This window comes from Anopheles merus, chromosome X (genome assembly GCF_017562075.2).
Source record: "Anopheles merus strain MAF chromosome X, AmerM5.1, whole genome shotgun sequence".
NCBI lineage: Eukaryota > Metazoa > Arthropoda > Insecta > Diptera > Culicidae > Anopheles > Anopheles merus.
The window spans coordinates 16,937,824-16,961,199 of NC_054081.1; the positions used below are offsets into that span (position 1 = coordinate 16,937,824).

Genomic DNA, 23,376 nt, shown 5'->3' on the forward strand with positions numbered 1-23,376 from the left:
TCGCTGCTTGCGACATATTTGTAGATGCTATCTTTAACATCAAATCCTATACAAAAGCTTGCGGCAAAATGGAATTCGGCCAAGGTGTATGGATATTAAGAGGTGAAGTGCTTCAGAGAAAATTGACATTTCACGACTTGACATAACAATACTAGGAGCTCGGGTATTAAAATCGGGAAGGGTTGGAGAGGGATATAGAAAATTGTATGCGATTTGACACAACAATGGTCTGTGATGGCGCCCGGCCAACGCGCTAATAATTCACTGTATAAATAAACACACCTTGCATGCGGCGATGTTCTGACCGTTCCCTGCATCCTGGAGAACTTATGTCATGTGATGAATTATCAAAATGTTCTAGATCTCTCCACCTCATCTCTTTAACACTCCTTGGCCCGCGGGGACACCGTGGCCTTACGCATAATTGTGTGTCCCGGGGACTGAATGTATGCAATTTCACCCACACGAGCTGTCAAACGCCAGTGCTGGCATTTCTACTAGAATCCGACTCCAAATGAGACTTCAGAGCTTGATGTTAACCATGGCAGCGTATAATACACCTTTTCCGATTTAGGATTTATGTTACAATCAATTCTCGGTTGCTGGTGGATTTGCAGGATATAACAACGACATTATACGGACGTCACAAGTTTACTCAAAAAGTTTACGCTTGATTTGTTAGGGAGAGCGTAAACTTTCTGACAAAAGAAATTTACGCTTTGTATGACGTCCGTATTAGCCCAGCAAAACGTGCCCAAACAATGTTAAATAGTGACGCTGGCTGTGTGCTCGATCAGAAGAAAGATTGATGGTGTTGTTGTGAGGCACAACAAATAATCCTTTAATATGTTCGAGTGAAGGTTCAAAGATATCTTTCATATTCTCGCACCAGCTAAATGGATACTCAACAAAAGAATAGACTGACCGTCGTTGTAAAGTTTTGAAATGCAAGTAGTTTTTTTATTAACAATATTCATTATTATATCCCTATAGTTTTAACAGTATGTGTGCCTGTGCGAAATTGTCGAAGATAAAATCCAAGGCTCAAGCCTGAAATCTTTTTTTTAGCACTTCTCGTGATTGTAGCCCAACTTGGCCGTATCACTGATTAATTGCACCTAAAGCATCGGAATGCATTTCCTATTGGCTGTCGATCCTTGTTTGGTACTTATTTTACATGATGCTCATGTTTATATGCATTTGCCTACTCTCGTTTCTTTCTGATTTCTCTACCTAGGCGTATGTCCTATGTCTCTTCTGAACTGATTCCGTATCTAGGTTATTTCGTTTGTGCTATCGTCATTCTTGAGCATGTGACGCGCTCGTACCTCGAATGCTGTTTGTTGCGCCAAGTTGTGCAACACATGTTAATGCTTATTTTGTCGAGCGATCCTTTGAGATACTATCAATTATTAAACAAAGCAATAATGATCCATATCGATGTGATGTTTCAGCTGTACTGAATTATTTGAATAACTATTTCCGTTCCTGTTGCAAAGATTACTCAGTTGCACTTAGAAATCTGTAAATTTGATCCTTAAATATGGTACGCATGTACTTACAGAGTTTCCTGTGTAGGTTTTATTACTTTGTATGCAGATAAAAAACGTCTTCCCAATGCAAAGTTTATTTTACGAAATCTTGCCTGATCTTTCTTGACAATCTCTGTACCTTAACTTCGTACCTGTTCATTTAGTTGAAAAATGTGATCTTCGAAGCGATCTCTCTCTCTCTCTCTCTCTCTCTCTCTCTCTCTCCCCTCTCTCTCTCTCTCTCTCTCTGTTTTGTTGGCCTGCTCACGATAGAGCAGGTCGATGTGACATGGCCCCGTCAACAATAATTCTCCAGGATGCTCGGTCCCTGGCTGCAGCCTCCCATCCATACAGACACACCCGATCTCCGTCATATCTCGCTTCACCTGGTCCAGCCATCGAGTTCGCTGTGCTCCCCTGCGCCTTATGCCGAACTGGGGATTGCTGTCGAACACCTTCTTGGTGAGGCATGAGTCCGGCATTCTCATTACATGCCCCAGCCATCGTATCCTGCCAGTCTTCGCCACCGTCAGGGTGTTCGGTTCGCCGTACAGCTTAGCAAGCTCGTGGTTCATTCTTCTCCGCCAAAGATGGTCCGGAGGATGCGTCGCTCAAACACGCTCAGAGCGTTTGCATCCTTCGCTACGATGGTCCAGGATTCGTGTCCGTAGAGGACCACCTGGCGAATCAATGTGCGATATATCTCACATTTCGTGCGGGCTTCAAGTCTTCTGGATCTCAGCAGTCGGTGAAGCCCATAATATGCACGATTCCCCTGCAAAATGCGTCTCCGGATTTCGCTGCTGATGTCGTTGTCCGAAGTAACGACCGTCCCGAGATAACAAAACTCCTTTACCACCTGGAGACTGTTGCCGTCAACTAATACACTGGTTCCCAGATGGCCTGAGTCACTGGCAAGCAGGTACTTCGTCTTAGTCTCATTGATTCGCAATCCAATTCTTGCTGCTTCGCGTTTGAGTCGGATGTACGCCTCACACACCTTCGCTGTTGTCCTTGTTGTTGTTTTTGGACTTCTTTGCAATACTTTCTTGGAATCCGTGAATTTCTTCTGTAGTTATGTTTTGAGCCGGTATGACACAAGATACTGTATCCATAAGGGTGTAACTAGTGATATTACTTGGTTATTAGCTTGCCGGTCAGGGCCTGCCTGTACCACACTACTTGTGGGTTTGGCTTTCAGAGTCTTATTGATCCCCCCATAGCAGGATAGTCAGTCCTACGTATGGCGGCACGGTCCATTTGGGGCTTAAACATATGACGGGCATGTTGTTAAGTCGTACGAGTTGACGACTGTACTACGAGACCGGCATATGCTAATAATCCCCTTGTAGTGTTGCCCAATGCTTGAACTGTAAGAAATACTAATGTGAATTGTCTATTCTATTATTATCTATCGTTTATTACTATTACAAATGTTACATTGCTACACTTGAGGGTAGCGAGCAACAGATCGTATCGCGGACTCGCATTTTGTAAATTAAAAATTATTAGCTTGACGCTGTTCTCCTCCTTTGCCCTCGTTCCGGCCCTCGTTTTTAGATTGTTCTACGATTCCTCTGCACAATGCGTTTCCAGATTTTGCTGCCTATGTCGTGTTCCGAAGTAACGACCGTCCCAAGATAGCAAAGCTCCTTTACTACTTCGAAATTGTCGCCGTCAACTAATACCTTGCTTCCTAGGTGATCTGAGTTTCCGGTAACAAGTTACTTCATCTTCGACCCATTGATATTCAATCAAATTCTTGTTGCTTCATATTTGAGTCGGGTGTACGCCTCACACACCTTCGCTATCGTCTTGCCGATGATGTCCATGTCATCCATGTCAAGAAATTGCAGAGACCGGTAGAGGTTCGTGCCACGGATGTCGTGGTCATTCCCCGCGCCTCGAATGACACCTTCCAGGGCTATGTTGAAGAACAGATAGAAGAGTCCGTCACCTTGCCTCAGACCCCTGTGAGATTCGAACGATTCCGACAGCATGTTCGATACTCTCAGTATGCAGCTCATTCCGGTCTGTCGTAGGACGCCTTTAAGTTGATGAGCAGGTGATACGTAGGTATCTGGCGCTCTCGGCACGTCTGGAGGATCTACAGAAAGGTAAAAAAATGATCAGTGGTGGATTTGCCTCCAACAAACCCAGCTTGGAAGCTGCCGACGAAGTCGTAACAAGGGGCACAAGTCTGCAGAACAGGATCTGGGACAGGAGTTTGTCGGCGGCATTGATAACTCTGATGGCTCGAGAATTCGATCATTCCACCCTATCGCCCTTTTTGTATACTGATTGAATTACACCCAGCTTCTACTCCTCCTGCTCCCAGAATTGGTGGGGCATTCATCCAGAGATGGTGGGACACCTCGTCTGTCAGGAGTATTCTTTCTTCGTCGGACTATTCCTTATGCTCTCAACGTTGTAAGCGGCTGATCTTCAGTTCAGCATCTCAGAAAAAAAACTTTTGGACATCATTTAGAATGCTCTGTTTGGAAAGGATTCTTGGTCAATTGAATGGTGCGTCTTGGATTTTTACTACTGATCTTACGAATACATTATTTCAAATCGAATTATACAACAACAGTATAATTTCAACATTTTGACTTTTTAATTCACCAGACCATAGGAGTTATTAATTATTTAGATGACATCCTTGTATAAAGAGCATCAAAAACAGATCATGTTAAAAAGGTCGAAACAGACCTAAAGCATTGAAAAGCACAAAACGTACGTTTTAATTTCAAGAAGTATGGTTTCAGCTCAAAGTCTGTAAAATGTTTGGGATATATTTTATCTGGTGAAGTCTCTAGAGTAAACAAAAAAAAACAAGCAAAGAATGCAGTAGAATTCATAATTAATTGCGAAACGCGTATTATAATTTTAAGAAAAAAAGTCACTAGTCCCTCTTCGCAGCGGGTTTAATCCGGTGACTTTCAGGGAGGGAATTTCGACATTTTTAGGGTGACATTTGAGATTAAAATTTCGCAAAATGCAACACGTCATATCTTAAAAAGTAAGATTCGAAATACGACTATACATCCAATAAAGAACTGTATCCTAAAGTATCTGTATAATGTACATGTATATGTAACTGTGTAATGTACACCCTTGTCTGGTGTATAGGCACAAGTTCGTCATACATACACTTTCGGCTAATTACTTTAAACATGCTGAAGGTACCCACTCTATGATTATTGTATTACCCTACGCGTGTCCGTGTTGCTTACGCTTTTCGTTGAACTCAAGCATCGGGCCATTAAAGTACTTATCAAACTTAGCCGTTGCAAACATTTTGTAACAAATCTACCAGTTGCTACCGCAACAGGGAGATATCGATGAACGATAGTTGAGTCTAGTAATGGAATTACGAGAGGAAAGTTCGCATTGAATATTTAATCATGAAACACTTGGAAATCGTAATGAAGTCTAAGCAAAAATAAAAAATTAAAAAAATAGGTGATCACGACAATGTTACTTTTTAATTTTGCCAAACTATATAGCTTATTTTCTCATCCTGTTTTAGTAAATGTTTGCACTGAAAAGGTTGAATTAAATTGCTCTTTACGAGTAATCGCTACAGTGATTACATTTTAAACGTAACGGTCAGTTACGAATTTTAGGCAAAGGGAACGTGAAGAAAGGTAAGCCAAGATTTTACAAAATCAACATCCCATTGTAACGTGGTCGTTTTTTTATCGGTACCTATAGTAATAAAACCTACACAGGAAATACCGTACGAACATGCATGGCATAATTATAAGGTTCTGATTTCTCGAAAATTGCAACAGGAAAGCACAACATAATAGCACAGTTCAGGATAGCCGAAACAGTACATCATTAAAGATTTTCAAAATAAATGATAACCTCTTCAAGGATTGACATACGAAATAAGCATAACATGCTCTGCATGCGCGCAGAACTTGGTGCACAACTTCGGGGAACGAACACGACCGATGCGTGAGAACCACAATAACATAACCTAGATACACCTAGATACGAAATCAGGCGCAATAAACTGGATCGAAGGTATTATAGGATAAACCTAAATAAACGCTAGCGAACTACGAATTTCCATATACAGTCTGTTCCCGAAATACGCGGTTTATGCGTTCTCGAGAAATCTACGTAACTCGAATATCCACCGAAGTCGAATTTTGCGTTTTTCTGCAATAAAACATTAATATAGTATTATAGTGTTAGTATTCTTGAAAAAAAAAAATTGTACTTTTATTCACTTTATCATTTATTTTATGGGATTTGTAAAGAACATTTTGATACTTCTGGCTTTGCGGTTAATATGATTATAAAAATTCAAGTTATACTGAACATGAAACAAATTGTACTGATTAGTCTTTTGATTTGTCAAATTTAGAAAACCGCGTATTTTCAAATCCGCGTAGGTAGAGAACCGCGTAACTCGGGAACAGAATGAAGTAGAAAGAATCGATGGTACCGAGTAGGGATCGAGGACCATCGATTATTCGATTTGGACCCCAATAGGACATTCGTTCCGTCGTTATAGGTACAATTAAGTAATATTTCTAGTTGGGCTACGATCACGAGAAGTCCTAAATCAATAATCCCAGGCTAGAAACCCAGATTTTATCTTCCACAATTTCGCACTAACACCACCTCAAGGCGTGTCGGACATGCACATATACTGTAGAAATAAACTTCACTCCACAATTCTAAAGCGAACCAGTGCAGTCGTGCCTCGCGTTTTATTTTACCTTCCTTAACACGTCTTTGTAGAAGTTCCACGGTAACTTACATGCTACGTGATGCTGAATACGTCTCAAAAACCTGTATAGGCTGGTCTTCTTGTAAAGCACCATGCACCGTTTAACAACCTGATCCGGATCCGGTAGGCTGCAAAAATAGTGTTCTTGGTTCGCTTGCTCCATCTGGAAGTTTGTAGAGGTAAAATCGCACAGTTCAGTGTATGCTCCCCCCAATTTCCAAGTTAATCCTTTAAATCCTGTTTTTTTATTCATCACTTTGTTTTCTTTCGTAACTCTTGTTCTCATTTCCTCAGTTCTCCATGATTAATTAAAACGCGCATAAGTTTTCACAGAGGAATTAAAATTAGCGGAACTGTGCCACTCATTATGACATATTCGTAAACAAATCGTTTTATTTGTATCTGTTTTTATTGCTTCAATAATTCCAATAGTTGCAATAAGTATGTGTTTATGTTATTGTGCTGCAAATATTTCTCTAATCCTACAGTGCAGGAGTCTCCAAACTGTTCAGTTCGCGGACCGCATCGCCTCACAAATAACTTTGTTGAAATCCATTTTAACGTTACCTTTAGAATGGGAGAAAGTTCAAATCTCGATTTGATTAGCAAATACTAACTGAATATATCAAACAGCTTTCTTTTATTCAATCTTGATGTTCGTCTTTCAAAAGTAAATATTTAAATCTGGAATAATTAGTCGAAAAAAAGCTATTTAATTTATCCTTTGCAAAGTCATCGTGGGCCGCCTTATAGGCTCTTGATGGCCGCATGCGACCTGCGGGCCGTAGTTTGGAGACCCCTGCTAAAAAGCACCACCCCAAATGTGTGGACATAGCCACCGCGGGTTCTACACACCGTTCATAAATCTGTTTCTCTTTAAGGCCTCTTTCTTCCTCTCGCTCTTTCTTTTTTTTTCCCTCTCTCTCTCTCTCTCTCTCTTCTCTCTTCTTTCTCTCTCTCTCTCTCTCTCTCTTCTCTCTTCTTTCTCTCTCTCTCTCTCTCTCTCTTTATCTCTCGCACTATTTCTCTCTTGATTTCCTCACTTCGTCTTAGAAGAAGCAGCGGAAGGTTCCGTGTCCGGTTCCGTGGCCCTCAACTGTTCCGGTTCCTGTACGATCGACGTGGTAAACCGGCTGCTCACACCGGCAGCACTGGAATGTTGCGGGCGAAGTGTGGTTTTGCTGTAGCGTGCTGTGCCCGTCGTCGCCACCGGACCATCGCTGGCACGCCGGTATCCTCCATCCGGTGTCGATTCTGACCCATGCTGCTGCTCCTCGACACCGAACCGTTGATGGTTGGTTTTGCCGTGGAAGCTCTTGGTAACACGCGTCAGCCTCGGCGGCTCTATAAAGCCTTCTCGTATGACAAGTGCACCGGGAGTGTGTGGAATTGGTGGTGGTGCTGCTGTTGCTGCTGCTGATGACGCAACTGCTGGCTGTGCCAGCCGGCCTGCTGGAGTCGTGTTCCGATCGCTATGTGTCAGCTCGTCAAAGGACATGTGCAGCCGGGACAGAGGTTGTTGCTGCTGCTGCCGACCGGTAGCAGAGAGTTCCGCTTTGCTACCCCCACCGCCACACCAATCGTGGGCCTGTTGCTGTGACACACTTTTACCCTCCTCTTTTTGATTTTCGTACAGACTAATTTGACGTTGGATGCGGAAACCGCGCACGACACGGTTTTCTGGTTTCGAAGTGTCTAGGTCGTGCGGGTCACTCCCACCGCCAGCCGGATGTAGCGGCTCGTCGAACGGCAAGGCTCCCCGGAACGGCGAAACCTTCTTCCCGACCGCACTGCTGTTTACGCTCACCATTCCAGGCCCCTCCTTGATGCTGCTGGAGGAAGCGAAAGGAGCGTCCATGCCCGTGCAGGGCATTAGACAGCATTGCTGGTGGTGTTGCTGTTCCCCCACACTCAGACACGTGTCGGTGGAAATGGTGGCATCTTCATCCTCCTCCTCCGTCGTGTTTGCCGTGGTCTGGGGAACAACGCAAACGCATTAGCTCGGACCATGCAAGCTCTGTTTGAGAATGGACAAGCTTACCAGATCGTAGTTGGTGATCGATCCTTTCGTCGCGTCGTTCGTGTTGCTGTCTCCCCAGTCGGAGCAAGCGCTCACCGGCGTGAGATCGCCAGTGCTGACATCCATCGCGGAGCCACGACGTCGAGTGCCTTCATCGTGTAGCAGACCGGTGGCGCCCGGGGGTTCGTCTAGATGTCTTGGCGCTTCCGCGTCCTCGCCGCCCTTGTTCAGCTCTACCGAGCCCGGATGCTTCGGGGAAGATATTTGGGCACTGGCGCTAAAGAGGTGCGGCAGTGCTACCAGCTGTTCACCGGGGCCGCTTGCAATTGCCGCCAGACTGCTGAAAAGAGTCCAAAAATAAAAAATAAATAAACAAAATTCGACGTTAACGGTTAACCGATGCTATCAAAGCATGTCAAAGGCTGATTGTCAAAATACGCTTACCCATCAGTGCTGCTGGTAATGCTGGCGGACATGTCACTGCTTGGGCAGCCACGCGAATATACCTCCGAATAGTTCGGCGAGGATGGGCCACCGCTCGACAGCGCACTAATGCTGCTGGTCATACTGCTCGAATGATCGCTCCAACCTGTAAGGGAAACGAGAATGGTGTCCCCGTCCAGCCCGGTGTGCCGTTGCGAACATTACCAATTGCGAAAGCGGTCGAGGAAGAGTAGAATAGAAAGAGAGAAAGGGATGGTATTATGGGAAAACGAGGTTAGTTGGATTAGAAAGTATATTTGAAGACGTTTGAAAGTTGCGTTAGACGGCACAATGTTATTTTCACACATCAACACACACACACACACACACACACACACACACACACACACACACACACACACACACACACACACACACACACACACACACACACACACACACACACACACACACACACACACACACACACACACACACACATACACACACACACACACACACACACACACACACACACACACACCACACCACACACACACACACACACACACACCACACACACACACACACACACACAAAACACACCTCAACACCACAAACAGAACCAAAACCAAAACTTACATGAAAACGAGGAAGAAAAATAAAACAACTTAAAACCAACAATAATCCTCAGCGACTTTCGAACTCAAAGTAAAACGATAAACTTATTCTGGTGTCCAAAAACATATACGTTTACTTTGCTCATTCTAGATCACGTCATACACGATCACACTGACCCCTAGATAAAGGTTTACAGCCGTGTACGTTCCTTACGTACGCTCGCTCACCAATTTTTGTTTGTTTGTTGTATCACAAATCCGTTATTTTTTTTTTTTAAGACAGCATTACAACATTGTTCACATCGATATTTCCAAGTGATGCTGATCATCTAGATACAGTATGATTACTGGATGACCACAACCATAAAGTTAGTCTGTTGCTCAGCCGTCGTTACGTCAGAATCATATTGTTCAACATTGATTAAGTTTTGTTTTTAACTAGTTTCTCCAAACACCCTGCACTGCTTTTCTTTTTTTGCATAAAATATTATTTAGCAAGCTCTATGGCGATCGTTGCACAGGATCACAATTACATTTAGTTAGATCGCTGCAGGCTAGGGGCTTTGATTCGCGAAACGCGTGTATTCCAGCCAAGCAGCATGGTGGAGTGGAGTATGAAATCTATATGTTGCAAATCACGCCTCACGTTTGACATGGAGAAGCAGTTTCGCACGTACTGGACGGACACAATAGGCGTACTCCCGAGGTGGGTTGGTATGCATACATAAAAAAACGATTTCTTATATTCTACAAAGAACGGGTGTAAACATACATTTATGCCTCCGGGATGTTGGGACAAACGATAAATGAAAGAATGAAACGGGTTTTTTTTCAACCGACATAACCGAAATAAAAATGAACATAACTCAAGACAAGGTAACACAGACAACACACGTACACTAATATTATTGTGTCCTAGGGCATTGAGTTTAAAATTACTCATGTCAAAATAACCGGTTGCGCAAACCGTTTTTTTTTTTTTTTTGCAGCCACCGTTTATGTGCGTGTGTGTGCACATGTGCATTAACGCAATGCACAGCTAGCTCTCGCTATAGTTTTCCTGTGCTTTATCTTCTGGAAAAGCTTCAACAGGCATAAGCGCAAAACAAACGTAACAAGACAAGAAAGCGATGGTGGTTCCGTGTCGTCTCCGCTGTCGCACTGTGCGCCTATGCATCGTCGTCCGGGTCGCACTTACTCTGCTGCGCGCCACCGTTCGCCGGTGTGCTGTTGCCGTTGGGTCCGGGCATTCCTGCGGCCACCGTTGTACTGCCAACTACTGCACCAGCGTTCCGTGTGCCTGCCCGCGATGCAGCGGTGCGTTCTTCTGCGGTCTTGGTGCTACTGCCAAGCGTGGTGGCGGCAACAATGGACGATGGTGGCTGCATGCTACCACTACCACTGGCGATGCCTTCGCCGATGCTGTCGTGGCTCACGACCGACAGGCTACCCTTGTGGGCGATCGGGCCGCCGCTAATTAGTGGATGTTTCGGGGGCGGCGACGATGCCGGCGTCTTGAACAGCGGACCGATCGTCATGCGCTCCAGGAACGCGTCCAGTTGCTTGAGCGAAAGCGCATTGTGCAGCGTTTCCAATGGGCGAATCGGTGGCACACCGCCAAATCCTTTGGAGCCGTTTGGTATTCCGCGAACGCATCGAGAAGATAGGCGGGAATGAGAGAAAAAGGGGTAGAATTTTTTATTAAAAGTTATTTTAGGTATTTTTAAGTTCTGAGGCATCAAAGCATTCTTCGTCACAGCCACTCTTACAGAGCTACAAATTTATTTATTTATTTCATATATTTCATATTCAAATGAACGTAGATGTAAACCTATCGTTGCATGCATAGAGATGGCAATCTCTTCTTGTCACTACAGTTTCTACACCGTGAAGTTGCCAATATTCCGCTCGACTTGAATGCAGGATATCACCAAGTTACGCGTAACATGCGTAAAATCCAATCGACCAGTTCGCAGATGTTGATGTTTAAGTTGGAATTGAAACCAAACCCTCACTGAAGATGATCTCAGAAGTTGTCCTACAGAGGCCAGAATTCCAATAAGCGCAGCTTCATGTCTGGGGAAAGCTGGAAACTGTACAAATTGTATGTCTAATTGGATATAGTATTGTACAGAGTTAATTCAATCGAGACGGGCAGATGACAAATACGCTCAGAGAGTATTATAACGATTTAATCTAATCTAATTATTTTTTTCTTTAATGTTCCTGCATCAAGTTTTGTATTTTCGGTGTAGAAGTGTTTTAATTAATTTTAAAACATACTAAGAACATACCAGAAACGTACCAGATGTTTCATAGTTAAAAAACTGAAAATATCTCATTGTAATGTGCCTAATTATCGTTAGCGATCGCTTTCTTGCAAGGGTTTGAAAGTCGAACAGAAGACATCAAGCAAGACTGGCTAGTATCGTTGCCGGTTTAGTTGTACAGTCCTCAACTCGTACGACTTAACAACATGAATGTCATGGGCTAAACCCTCAAATGGATCGTGCCCCATACGTAGGACTGACTATCCTGCTTTGTCTAGTTAGTAAGTCACTGAAAGCCAAGCCCACTAGTGGTAGCCAGGCCTTGGCTTAAAACGGGTTTTCGGCCAAAAAAGAAGAAGAAGGCTAGTATCGTTCCTCAAAAGAAGAGTTCACCTAGAGCAGGGTAAACTTTCCAAGAACAGAATATATAAGCAAATGCAAAACACGCAGAGCTGAAATGTTTTGTATCGTAGAATATAGTATCTGTCAGCAAGACTTCAAATTTTCATGACAATTACTTAAATTTATTGATTAAATTAGTACCCAGCACACAACCACGTACGTAGATAAAAAAAACTTTGCTTTTGACTCTCATCGTTAGGCTAAAACGTTTCAGTGTCACATATTACATAGGTTTTCAGGGGTTCTCATAGTTGTGGCATACTACTATGAGTAGTGTATCTACATACTAGTCTACTATGAGTAGACTATCTTTTTCTGTCTTACTCGAAATGAACTTTATGTATGGGAATTGGACTCTATAGCACCGTTTTTGGACAAATCGAATAGGAATTTCCAATGAGCCTAGCCATAGAGTCCAATTCCCATCATATAAAGTTCATTTCCCGAAAGAAAGAGCCAATAAAGAATCCCACAGCTATGAGAACCTCTGAAAAACTCTGCAATACAGCGAATATCTAAGGACTTGTTAATACTTAACATTCAGTTTTACATTGCAATGGAAAAACAGGAGGATGAAATTGTTCCACAATTATCTTTGTTCTACTCAATCTATTCTGCATCTAAAACCGATGCAATGCACTGTTTTCTGAGTCAGTTTCTAATGTGAACGTACGTAATGTGAACATTATTCAACAATCGCGCGAGTTTTTTTTTCTGTTCACATCGAAAACTGAGCCGGACAACAGTGTAAAAAAATAAAACCTATCCTTGAAACTGCTCTCCGAAGTGAGATGTTTTATATGCACACAGTTTATTTCTTACCAATGTTCAATTCGAAGTCAAAATATTTCGATTATGAAAATAGAATTAGCCTGTACTCCAAAACACACTTTTCTTGATTTTTTTATAAAAATTGATCATATATGCAGCCTTAGCGCATTAGCGTTTGACACTGTTATAATATAATTAACATGAATTAATAACCTTATTAATTATATTTGTAAGATCTTTGAAGGTTGCTGAGTGGTTCAAATTTCTCTCAACAATTAAATTAAAAACTTAACCAGTCCCGTGGTACTCGCGACCAATCAAAATCATTCAAGCGATCAACGCGACGTAAATTCAAGTCTTCCATTGATCGTGCCTCCTATACGCATGACTGCCTATTTTGTAAAGGATATACCAATAAGTCACAGATAGCCAAACTCATTAGAGGCTAATGCGGAAGCAAGAAGCTAAATCAAATATGTCTAATGCTTTTTATTTATATTATGTTCTACAGTACTTTTATCCGATACGACGTAAGTAAAAACATGCAATGTTTTGTGTCGCAGTTTTATTAATTGGGCTGATCTTGCATCCTGACTCACATTATGGGGTTTTACATGAACTGAACTGGGACTTTTTCCATTCTTTTATTCGAGTCTATGACTTTTGAAAGATGCTTGTTGTTACAGACTTCTGATAGGATAAACATCTATCGAGAAGGGTAGCCGTCATCGCAGCAGGCGACAAATAGTCAGATCAACTCTCGGAGATATAAAAATATAAAAATAAACAAAAATACTCTTGGGGATGACTTTAAAACACGCTTAAAACATTAAAATATTGGTTAACAAATAAGGAATTTCCTTATAGATAATCAAACGAAATTATGTTTTCTAATCTAATTTAATTAAGTTATCGGTTGTTTTCATGTTTGTCCACCAAATTTCGTTTTACTGGTTACATGATTTTCTTTAATTACTTTGAACATAGTTCAGTACTATAATTTTCATTGCAAGTAAACGGAAATAGTTTATTTCAAAAGTTCCAAAACATCGATTTTGATCCATTTCCCGCTAGGGGTTTGATAGCGAGAACCAACGGCTTGAAGCGACTCTGGAATCAAAAGAACGCGCAGACGTTTTTGTGGCTAAAACTCTACGACACACTTTATGGAAACCTCTAAACCGCAATTAGAAGCGGGATAGGTTAGTCGCAAAAGTAGACCTGATTTGCTTGACAATCTTCAACTCGACGTCAAGAAATTTCGACGTTCACTTCAGATAAGAAAAAGTAATGGAAGTGTCCCAATATCATCCTGTTATTAGTCTTCGTCTTCTTCTTATTCTTCTTTGGCTCAAAACCCGTTGTCGATCAAGGCCTGCCTGTACCACTTTTGAGCTTGGCTTTCAGTGCCTTATGCCTCCCAGCAGGATAGTCAGAGCTACGTATGGCGGCACGGTCCATTAGGCGTTTAACCCATGACGGGCATGTTCTTAAGTCGTACGAGTTGACGACTGTACCACGAGGCAGATTTGATTAATCCCAATATTATAAGAACCCCCAAAACCCTGCATTATTATTATTCACTGACACGGAAGGCAATTCCAGTTCTGGAAAATGACATTGACATAGTCATGGCAATTTCTGACTAAAACAAAATCATGTCAGCTTCACGAGTTCTACAGTGATGATCAGAGATGAGACTCAAACAGTTGGTGCGACCATCACATCCTTGTTGAAATTTTAGCAATCAAAGCTTGGTCCGTCACTTTGTCATTACTTTTTTTTTCTTCAGTTCTCCAAAATGCCATTAACATAGCCATGACAAATTCCGGCTGCAAATAATGTTCTACTGTGATGATCAGAGTTAATCATCAACTCAAACAGTTGTTACGACCATCACATGCTTGTTGACATTGTGTGCAACCAACTCTTGGTTTAGTCACTTGGTCGCGGTATTTTCAGTTGATGATCATCCCGATAGAGATAGGGCGAGTGGCTCCAAGAAACAAAATGAACAAGGTTTCTCGCTCTGTTTGACCCGACACACTATCAAACCAGACAGAGCGAGAATGCATGCTCATTTTGCTGCTTGGGACTACACGCCAAGTATATTCCAAGAATGATATGAATATCACCGACAGAAAATGTCGTGACCAAGTGAGTGACCAAGACTTTGATGCTAAACAAAATGTCATCAAGCATGTGATTGGTCCACCAACTGAATGAGTTTCTCAGTTTGTTTCAGACATATTGGTGACTGAAACAGTGGCATTTGGCAGCCATGTTCGTAGCCAGAAAAAGTCATAATCATGACGTTGTAACGTTGTAACGGCTACGAGGTCAGCTTGTGAGTCAGAGTATCGCGGTTGACAGGTCAAGCATTCGCAGGTCGTGTTCGGCATGTCATGACGCACTTTCATTGAGTATCAGCAATGAGCATCAAGCTACCACGGATATGTTCGTTGCTTTCGTTGGTGAACATCTCGTGATGCTCATGACATTTTGCAGCACTAGGCATTGCTGTATTTAGCTTATTCGTTGTGACTTTCAAAGTAAATCTAACGACCATGCGCTTGTAACAATTTCGCGGCTCAAAATATATTTTTCAGCAATAAACAACAAACTGATTCAAACGTTTGGTCAGCAATGAAAATGCGCTTAAAAGAATTTTGACACTGTGTATACACATGCACAACACAATGGACGCTGCATTTCTTGGGTGGACTTCTTTTCGGCATGTATCGTTGGGAGATTTGTATTGGAGCGGAATTTGGAATCGCAACCACGAGGGGCACATATCCCAGAGCGCGCAGGTGAGCGTGTGGCCCTCAATTCCATCTTACACACCAAGCAGCCGCCGAGGACGGTCGATGTGGCACGGTTTGGGATGGTCCCGGCCGCTGCGGCAAGTACACCCTTCCCTTTCCATAACCCCTTACCTGACGGCGATGCGGTGCTCGGTATCATGTCGCGCAGGTTCGGCGCGGACGAGCTGCCACTGATCACGGCGGTACTGAACAGGCTGTTCGTGCTGGTCGCCATCTTCTTGCTGAACGTACCTAACATTTTAAAGTAGCTCATCTGGCCAGCAATGCTGTGCCGCTGGCGTCGGACCGTCGCAGCGCTCGATCCGGTACCACCACTGCCGGCCGGTCCGGCCCCTGTGCCGGCCCCGGCAAGCCCGCCCGCGGACGACGAGGGCGTCGAGCAGCAGCAGCAGCAGCAGCAGCAGCAGGACGACAGCGAGTCCGACCCGTGCGACGAGCCGGGGTATCGCGCGTTGCCCCCGGTGCCGCAGCAGCACGGCGGGCAGCCGCCACCACCGCCGGCGAGGGTGCTGGTGCTGGTGGCCAGGCCAGTGTCGGCACCACCGTCGGTGGGTCCGGCTGCCGCTGCTGCTGACTCGTCCGCTACCGACGCCGTCGTCGTCGTCATCGGGTAGCCGAGCAGCCCATCACCACTGCTGCTGCCGCACCCGTCTATGGTGTACGATTTGACCAGCACGGGTTTGGTGGTCGGCGAGCGGGCGGAGGAGAGGGTGGGATTGCGATTGGTGGCGGAAAGCAGCGGGCCGATCAGAGCGGACGTAGCGGTGACGGCAGGTGTGGTGTCGGCGGTGTTGGTGGTTGTGTGCACATGGGAAGAACAAGTCGAAAAGATGTTACTTGTGTCAGCAGACAGACAGATGGTGGTGTTGTTGTTGTTGGCGTTGGTGGTGGAAGTGGAGGAGGTAATGGAGACGGAGAAAGACGAAAGCACACCAGTGGGAGGAAAAGAAGGGGAAGTAACGATTGGGGCCACTTTGCTGAGAATGGTGGTCGGCTCGGGATGCAGAACACCGCGACCGGATGATGGCGAAGAGATGTGTGTAAGGGGCGGGGAGGAGGAGTTCGCTGACGCGACGTGCCCGTTGTTGCCATCGTTACCGGTGCCGGAAGGGTGATGCTGCTGGGCTCCCGAAACTGCGCCGCCATCACCATCGGCGGCGGCCTGGAGCAGCCGGAGCAGCGGTTGCTCACCGTCCTCGTCCTCGTCCGGCGGCGGCGTGGTAAGCGTCACCAGCACCGGCTGGTTCCACTGGTCGGCCCACGGCCAGGTTGCCCCCGTCAGCGATCGCAGCGCTTTCGCCCGGTCCGAGGGAGCGTGGGCCGCCTCGGCCCAGCCACGCCCGAGCGGTAGGGAGGGATCGCTGGCGAAGCGTGCCATCGCACGCACCGGATAGCGCACCAGTCGCACCGACGTCGGCCCATCGTCTGTTGCGGGCGGTACCTGCAGCAGTGCGGGCGACACGCCAGCGGTAGTGTTGCTGCGCAGGCGGCGCACGCATGGCGGGCTCAACGAGCGGCTGCGCCGGTGAATGCTGTCGTCGGCCGGTACCGTCACCCAGCAGGCGGGGCAGCAGCAGCCGGCTGCTGACGTGCCGTAGTTACCGTGTCCCTGCCGATCGGCTGCTGACAGCTCGTCCGCGCTGCGCGCCATCAGCGTCCGCCGAGCGCGGTGCTTTGCTGCTTGCTCGTCCACCGTCCCACCCGGATGGTAGCGGCCGGGATCGTTCGAGAAGGTGTACGACAGGGAGCGCCGAAGGTAGGTGCCGCTACAGTCGTCGTGCTGCCCGAGCGCACTGTAGTAGCGCGACTGGTCCGAGCCGCTCGCGGCGTCGTCTGCATCCTCTCGCTGCTGTTCGTCCTCCGACTCCGAGAACGACGACACGTACAGCTCCTGGTCGTCTAGGTTCGGGGTGAACTCGCTAATCGAATCGCAGCTGTAGGACGATTCGGGCGGACCAATGTACAGGCTCGGTCGTACAGCGCTGGCCGGCGGCGGTTCCGCGTGAACGTCGGGCACATCGCTGTCCGCTCCGGTTGCAGCTGCGCGCTCCTCTTCCCTTCCGGTCGGCAAAGCTGACAACGACGAGCAGGTCGGCAGGGCTGGGGCGAAGCATGCCTGTGCCTGCAGTGCGGAACACTCGCACCCGACGCAACGTTCCTCATCGTTCAGGACAAAGTCTAGGGCGAGATCTGCACCGGCACGGTATGTACAGTGGGGCGGAAGAGTAATATCACGGACCGAGTGGACATGATTCGTTCGATCAAGGTGAATCACCAAGTTGGTTTTTTTTCATCGCAAAAAAAAACAGATCAGAAAAAGAGGCAGATTGGTGTGGGGACGGAAAAAGACGGAACGACGGTGACGGGACGTGTTTAGAAGAGCATGTGGGTTTTGGGTGACATATTCAATGTTGGAGCATGTATGTACAACAAAAGTCCCAACGAAAACGGTGATGGTGATAGAAAAACAAAACACACACACAAAAGAACAAACACCATCAATCACACATCAAAACATTAACACACAGACACACCGGGGCACACGCATCAGTTGGCACACAGGCGGCATGGAGACACATGTTCGCATGAGATTTTAAAATGACCGTTGGTTGTGAGTCGAAAGGGATAAAACCATACGGATGAACACGCGGGTCGCGCAAATTGGCAAACCAGAAAATATCAAACCAATTGCAAACACAAACGCAACATAAACATGGATTTGTTTTGGTGGAGAGAGAAAAAAAACGGAATAAAAATAATACCATTCCAGGGAAAAACATTCAAAAAAAAATAGAAAGTACCACACAACAAAAAACATACACACACACAGATACATACAAACGCGCATATCGTGGGTATTTTGGGAATAAAAATCAGGCGAGCGGGAGAAGGGGGAGAGGGGGTGTGGGTTAAAGAAATAATAAATTGAAAATGTTAGCAATTTCCAAAACCAAATTCAAACCATAAAACGTTATTATTTCAATTCGTAAATCAAAATGTAAACGGCACCATACACGCGCACACACAAACACACGCACACACGGGCACAAACCGTGCGCGCAAAACACATGGGCCGGAAACGTTCCAAACCCGCCACACCAAACAGCACACGGGCAGAAAAAAATAAAGAGAAGAAAAAAACCATAACACAACATAATGTTGCAAAGAAATATACAGTTACCAGTTTTTAGCGCTCAAGTGTGGGTTGCGACCGTCCCCGAGACGACAGATCGAGCAGAATTTGTTTTCGTGTGTCGTGGAAGGAAGAAGAAGAGGTCACACCAGACGCGGGGGTGTGTAATAGAAAAAAAAACAAACTCCGAATGGATGTGGGATCGTTTTTTTTTTTTTTTGTTTTTTTAGAGTGCATCAGATTGCAAGAATCCGAAAACAAAGTAAATGCCAAGAGGAATAGAAAGGAAAAAGAAAAGAAAAGTAACAACAAAATTAGATCAGGCGATAATAGGAAGCAACTGGACGTATGCTTGGACGTATGTTTCAGTGATATGTATCGGATTTGCGGGTTTTAAACAAACAAACAAAAAATACCAATGAAGATGACTGTGAAGGGACAGGAAGCAGCAGATCATACCTTGCGGTGTAAATTAGTCAAAACGAAAGAAACTTACAAGACCGCAAAAGATCGAACAAACAACAGAAACAGAAAAAAAACACAAAAACAAACTTTTGAAAAACAGAAACGAAACTACAACAAATTGAAACATAAATATTAACGACAGTTAAATTTGATGATAGCAACTAACAAACGGATATTGGAATGTGTTTTAAATTGTTCTATCAGAGGATTTGATTTTTTGCTGTGATAATTTAACTTGCATTTCCAGACAAAAAATATCAACTAAACCAAAATCCAAACGACTTTAACTGTCCAAAACTGTTCTCAGGAGATGCATGCAACTGCGCGGCACTGTGTGTGTGTGTGTGTGTGTGTGTGTGTGTGTGTGTGTGTGTGTGTGTGTGTGTGGTGTGTGTGTGTGTGTGTGTGTGTGTGTGTGTGTGTGTGTGTGTGTGTGTGTGTGTGTGTGTGTGTGTCTGCGAGTTGATCAAGGAAGAATAAAACGTATGTGTGTGTGTGTGTGTGCCAGACTGGGAAAAAGCAATGGACTCATCGATCCAATGGTCAATGTTGCTAAGTTGCTAAATGGGCGTCCCCTACCAAAAAGCCAACACACTCATGGGACTCAAACAGGGGAAGATGGGGTCTGGCAGGGTGTGGGGAGTTCGGGTTCGGGAACACAAACAGTCGGGTGAAAGATCAGGCGACGCCATCGGTGGGAGATGATGGTAAAAGCAGAGGAACGAGCAAACGTCTCGTGCTACTAGCGGCCGGTTGCCGAGCGAACCAAGGACACGGAACAATTGCTGGCCAGATGAGTTAATTGGGGAAAAATCATTTGTAACAACATTAGTAAGTACTGTTTCGATTAGCGCGCGGTCTCTGCAGGATAGCCCAACACATGCACATTCTGCTTGAGGAATCGAGGGGGAATGGGGAGAGTTTGTACTGTATGTGAGCACCTGTAACGATACATTATTGATCTCGCGCGCCTTTCCGTAAACCCTCTGGTGTTGTGCAGGTGTATTTGTGTGAGCATAGAATTGTAATATAAATATGTAGCTTATTAGTTTGTGAAAGTTATTTCAAAAATATGTTACACGAGAACCAAACTTTGGGAAAATTGATATATAATCACGATACGTATGTGTAGTTTTGTTTGTATTGGTTAGAGCGACGATAAAGCAAACTTTACATTACATAAAATCCTAGTTTTTCGAAAACAAACTGGTGTGCGTGTCTAAAAACTCGTCAAAACGACCAAAAGAGGATGCCGAGGATACAAAAGTAATTTAATTGATAAGCAAAATACAAAAAAATATTTGTAAAAAGAAACAATAATTTTGTATGCGATATACATGGAAAGCTGAAAAAGTATGCCCACATAAGTAAATTAGCAGAGAAAAAATAACGTTCTAAAGGAAACATATCACAACAAAAAATGACCGTACTTTTGGGGAGTTAAGGCTCGCACTAGGAAAAGTACATGAATCACGAGTAAATACTAACAATTCAAATCTTAAATAAATTACGCTTACAAAAGCGGTAATTAATTGAACATCTAATTATCAATCCCACACCAAAAAGCAATTATCATTATTATTATTATTATTATTATTATTATTATTATGGTTTCATCTGTACATAACCACCAAAATAGCGCGATCAAGTAAAACACAAAATTTAAGAAGCCAAGGTGTTATCTTCAAATTTTACATGAATGACAATGAAAATATGTACGAGTCTAGCGAGAGGCGAATGAATTTGATGCATTCATGCCGTTCCCCCAAGGTAAATCAAGATAAAGATAAACTTTAAAAAAGGATCGCCTATCGGCCCCTGGGACACTGTCTCCTGCTTGTTATTCTCTTGTGATTGACCTCGCCGGTAATTGACCCTGCTGCCTGAAACTCGCTGGCACTCACCTACACACGCGCATAGTAGCGAAACATTTAGCATTACTTTAGCATTTACATTATATTAGCTAGCTTATGTTCTTCTCGTAACATTTAGAAACAAACACTTGTTTACAACATTACGACACATGCCTGGATCTACATACTCTCTACGGATCGCTGAACTGTTAAAGAAATGACATACCAATCCAGGGCACAATTAGCATAGGGTAAACGTACCTATAGTGGTGCTAGTACCAATAGCGGTGGCATTACACTAAACGATAATTTAAGATTAATTAAGTTATTTATGTTATTGTGAAATCTGGTATTTAACAAAGGGTTTAAAAGTTAAATGGGACTATTCCGTTACATAGTTACAGAAAAATCTATTATTTTGTTAAATGTGTCAACATTTTTCCAAAATCCGTAGGATTTCACAACGAAATTATGGAAATTATCTCATAACCACGCTTTTTTTATTTAACATAAATTTATGAAATTTTATTGATTTACTCAACTGCTTTTTGACCATATTTTCGCATTTTTAAGTTTTTTATATATTTTTAACAGAAATTAGTAACAGAAATGAGTTTGATGTAAGTAAAAAATCAAAAATCAATCAAATCAAGCACTCTTCCCGGCGTGGATGTACTACAGTCGTTATAAAGTACTTTAGTCAATCCTTTCATCACTCAAATTTATCCATTTTTTACGATCAATTTCGGTAAGAAATCAATGTTATGCATATATGATTATACACAGATTTTGATGCATCTTTGTTTACCACCACCATAGCAACACAATACGACAACTATAGGAACCTTACCACCATTATAGGTGCAACGAAGCAGTCACAAAAACATGTATTTTTTTCGTAAATTTGTTGTGTTTGATGGAAAAAATGGTTGTGATTGCGAAGATAAAACATATTCCAATAGCTATGTGTTAGAATATTCATAAATTTACCTTCATGACACTCAAAATCTATTAAAGCACATCTGTACATCTACAAATTGCACCACTATTGGTACATTTACTCTAATTAATTAACTAGTTGAAGAGCGTATTGAGTGATTGACGGGAGATAGGCTCGAGGGGAGAGAGGGAGTAAGATATAACAAAGATAATCAGGATTATTCCATTCTTTTACTCGCTTCGATTCATTTACTGTCGGAAATAATTTGAAAATACTCTTACATCTCACATCAAAATTTGACCATAAGCCAAAAGGCAAGGAATTTACCAATTGGTAATCAAAATTAATAACTTCTTCATATCTTATTCGATTGAATTATCTCGTTTTTTTCATTCTGGTGCATCAAACTTGATTTTAATTGAGTTGAAATGATTTTCTTCAATTTATCTTCAAACATATCAGTACATAATTTTCTATCACAGAAAACTGCATAAGTGTACCTAAAAACTGCCAACACATCCAATTCGATCCATTTCATTTCATTTTTAATATCGAGAACGAATGGCTTGAATCGACTCTAGAATCGAGAGAACACGTAGACGCTTTCATGGACTACTTGACATATTTCTGCGAAAACTTCGAAACCGCAATTAGAGGCAGGATAGTTTAGTTTCAAAGTAAACCGTTTTTCCTAGGCAATATTCATCTCGTCGACGTCGAGAGGGCTCGATTGCAAGAATAGAATAAGGCTGAATGATCCATGTTTCACATTGTGTAGTTTGCAGAACAGACATGAATTATTTTCTTCTACCAACTTGTTGCCATTTTTCCATTATGGGTCTGTGTATTTTCTAAAATATCGTGAGACTGTTAAAGGGTTAGTCATAAATCATTAGTATCTATTTTTTTGTACATAGCTTTCCTCTTCTCTATCTAATTAAGGATTAGGTTTAGCAAATGTAGACTATGCACTAGGTTAGATATTTTAAGGTCAAGGAAAACAACAACTCAGCTATGCTACACAAACATTCTCGGTTATTGAGGAAAGCACCTTTTGAACCCAATGTTAAAGAATCCATTACACAACTACAATGAGTTACCAAACAAAGCGAACAAATAAAATTGATTCGATTCCAAATATGGTACAAAAAAGGAAGCATTCGCTCAACTCATTTACAAAAGGGAGGAACAACAAACCAAAAACAGTGATGCATCATGAACAATCCGCGTATGCGCGTGTGAAAGAAAAAACCCGTGTACGAAGGAAACAGAGACAAGAAACCTCGAATACACGAGTGAGTGAGGGGAGGGGTCGGGTGGTAGTGGGTGGATTATTCTTAAAGTAGGACAAGCCCTGCCAGCATGTCCC

The 23,376-nt window shown here is 43.5% G+C and overlaps 1 protein-coding gene across 12 annotated transcripts in view; it reads right to left on the reverse strand.

Moving 5' to 3' along the window:
- Positions 1 to 7,258: 7,258 nt before the first annotated feature.
- LOC121598672 (inositol hexakisphosphate and diphosphoinositol-pentakisphosphate kinase) overlaps positions 7,259 to 23,376 on the reverse strand; it is a 42,915-nt gene continuing 26,797 nt past the window's right edge. For 10 of the 12 annotated variants that reach the window (XM_041925933.1, XM_041925926.1, XM_041925859.1 and 7 more), the window contains 5 exons: positions 15,728 to 17,806; positions 10,544 to 10,969; positions 8,747 to 8,891; positions 8,324 to 8,642; positions 7,259 to 8,257 (listed from right to left, as the gene is read on the reverse strand). In XM_041925933.1, coding sequence (XP_041781867.1) covers positions 7,322 to 8,257; positions 8,324 to 8,642; positions 8,747 to 8,891; positions 10,544 to 10,969; positions 15,728 to 17,806 — 3,905 coding nt within the window. In that variant the 3' untranslated portion in view covers positions 7,259 to 7,321. The remainder of the gene's footprint in view (positions 8,258 to 8,323; positions 8,643 to 8,746; positions 8,892 to 10,543; positions 10,970 to 15,727; positions 17,807 to 23,376) is intronic. The other 2 variants (XM_041925903.1, XM_041925950.1) reach the window with 2 other exon arrangements.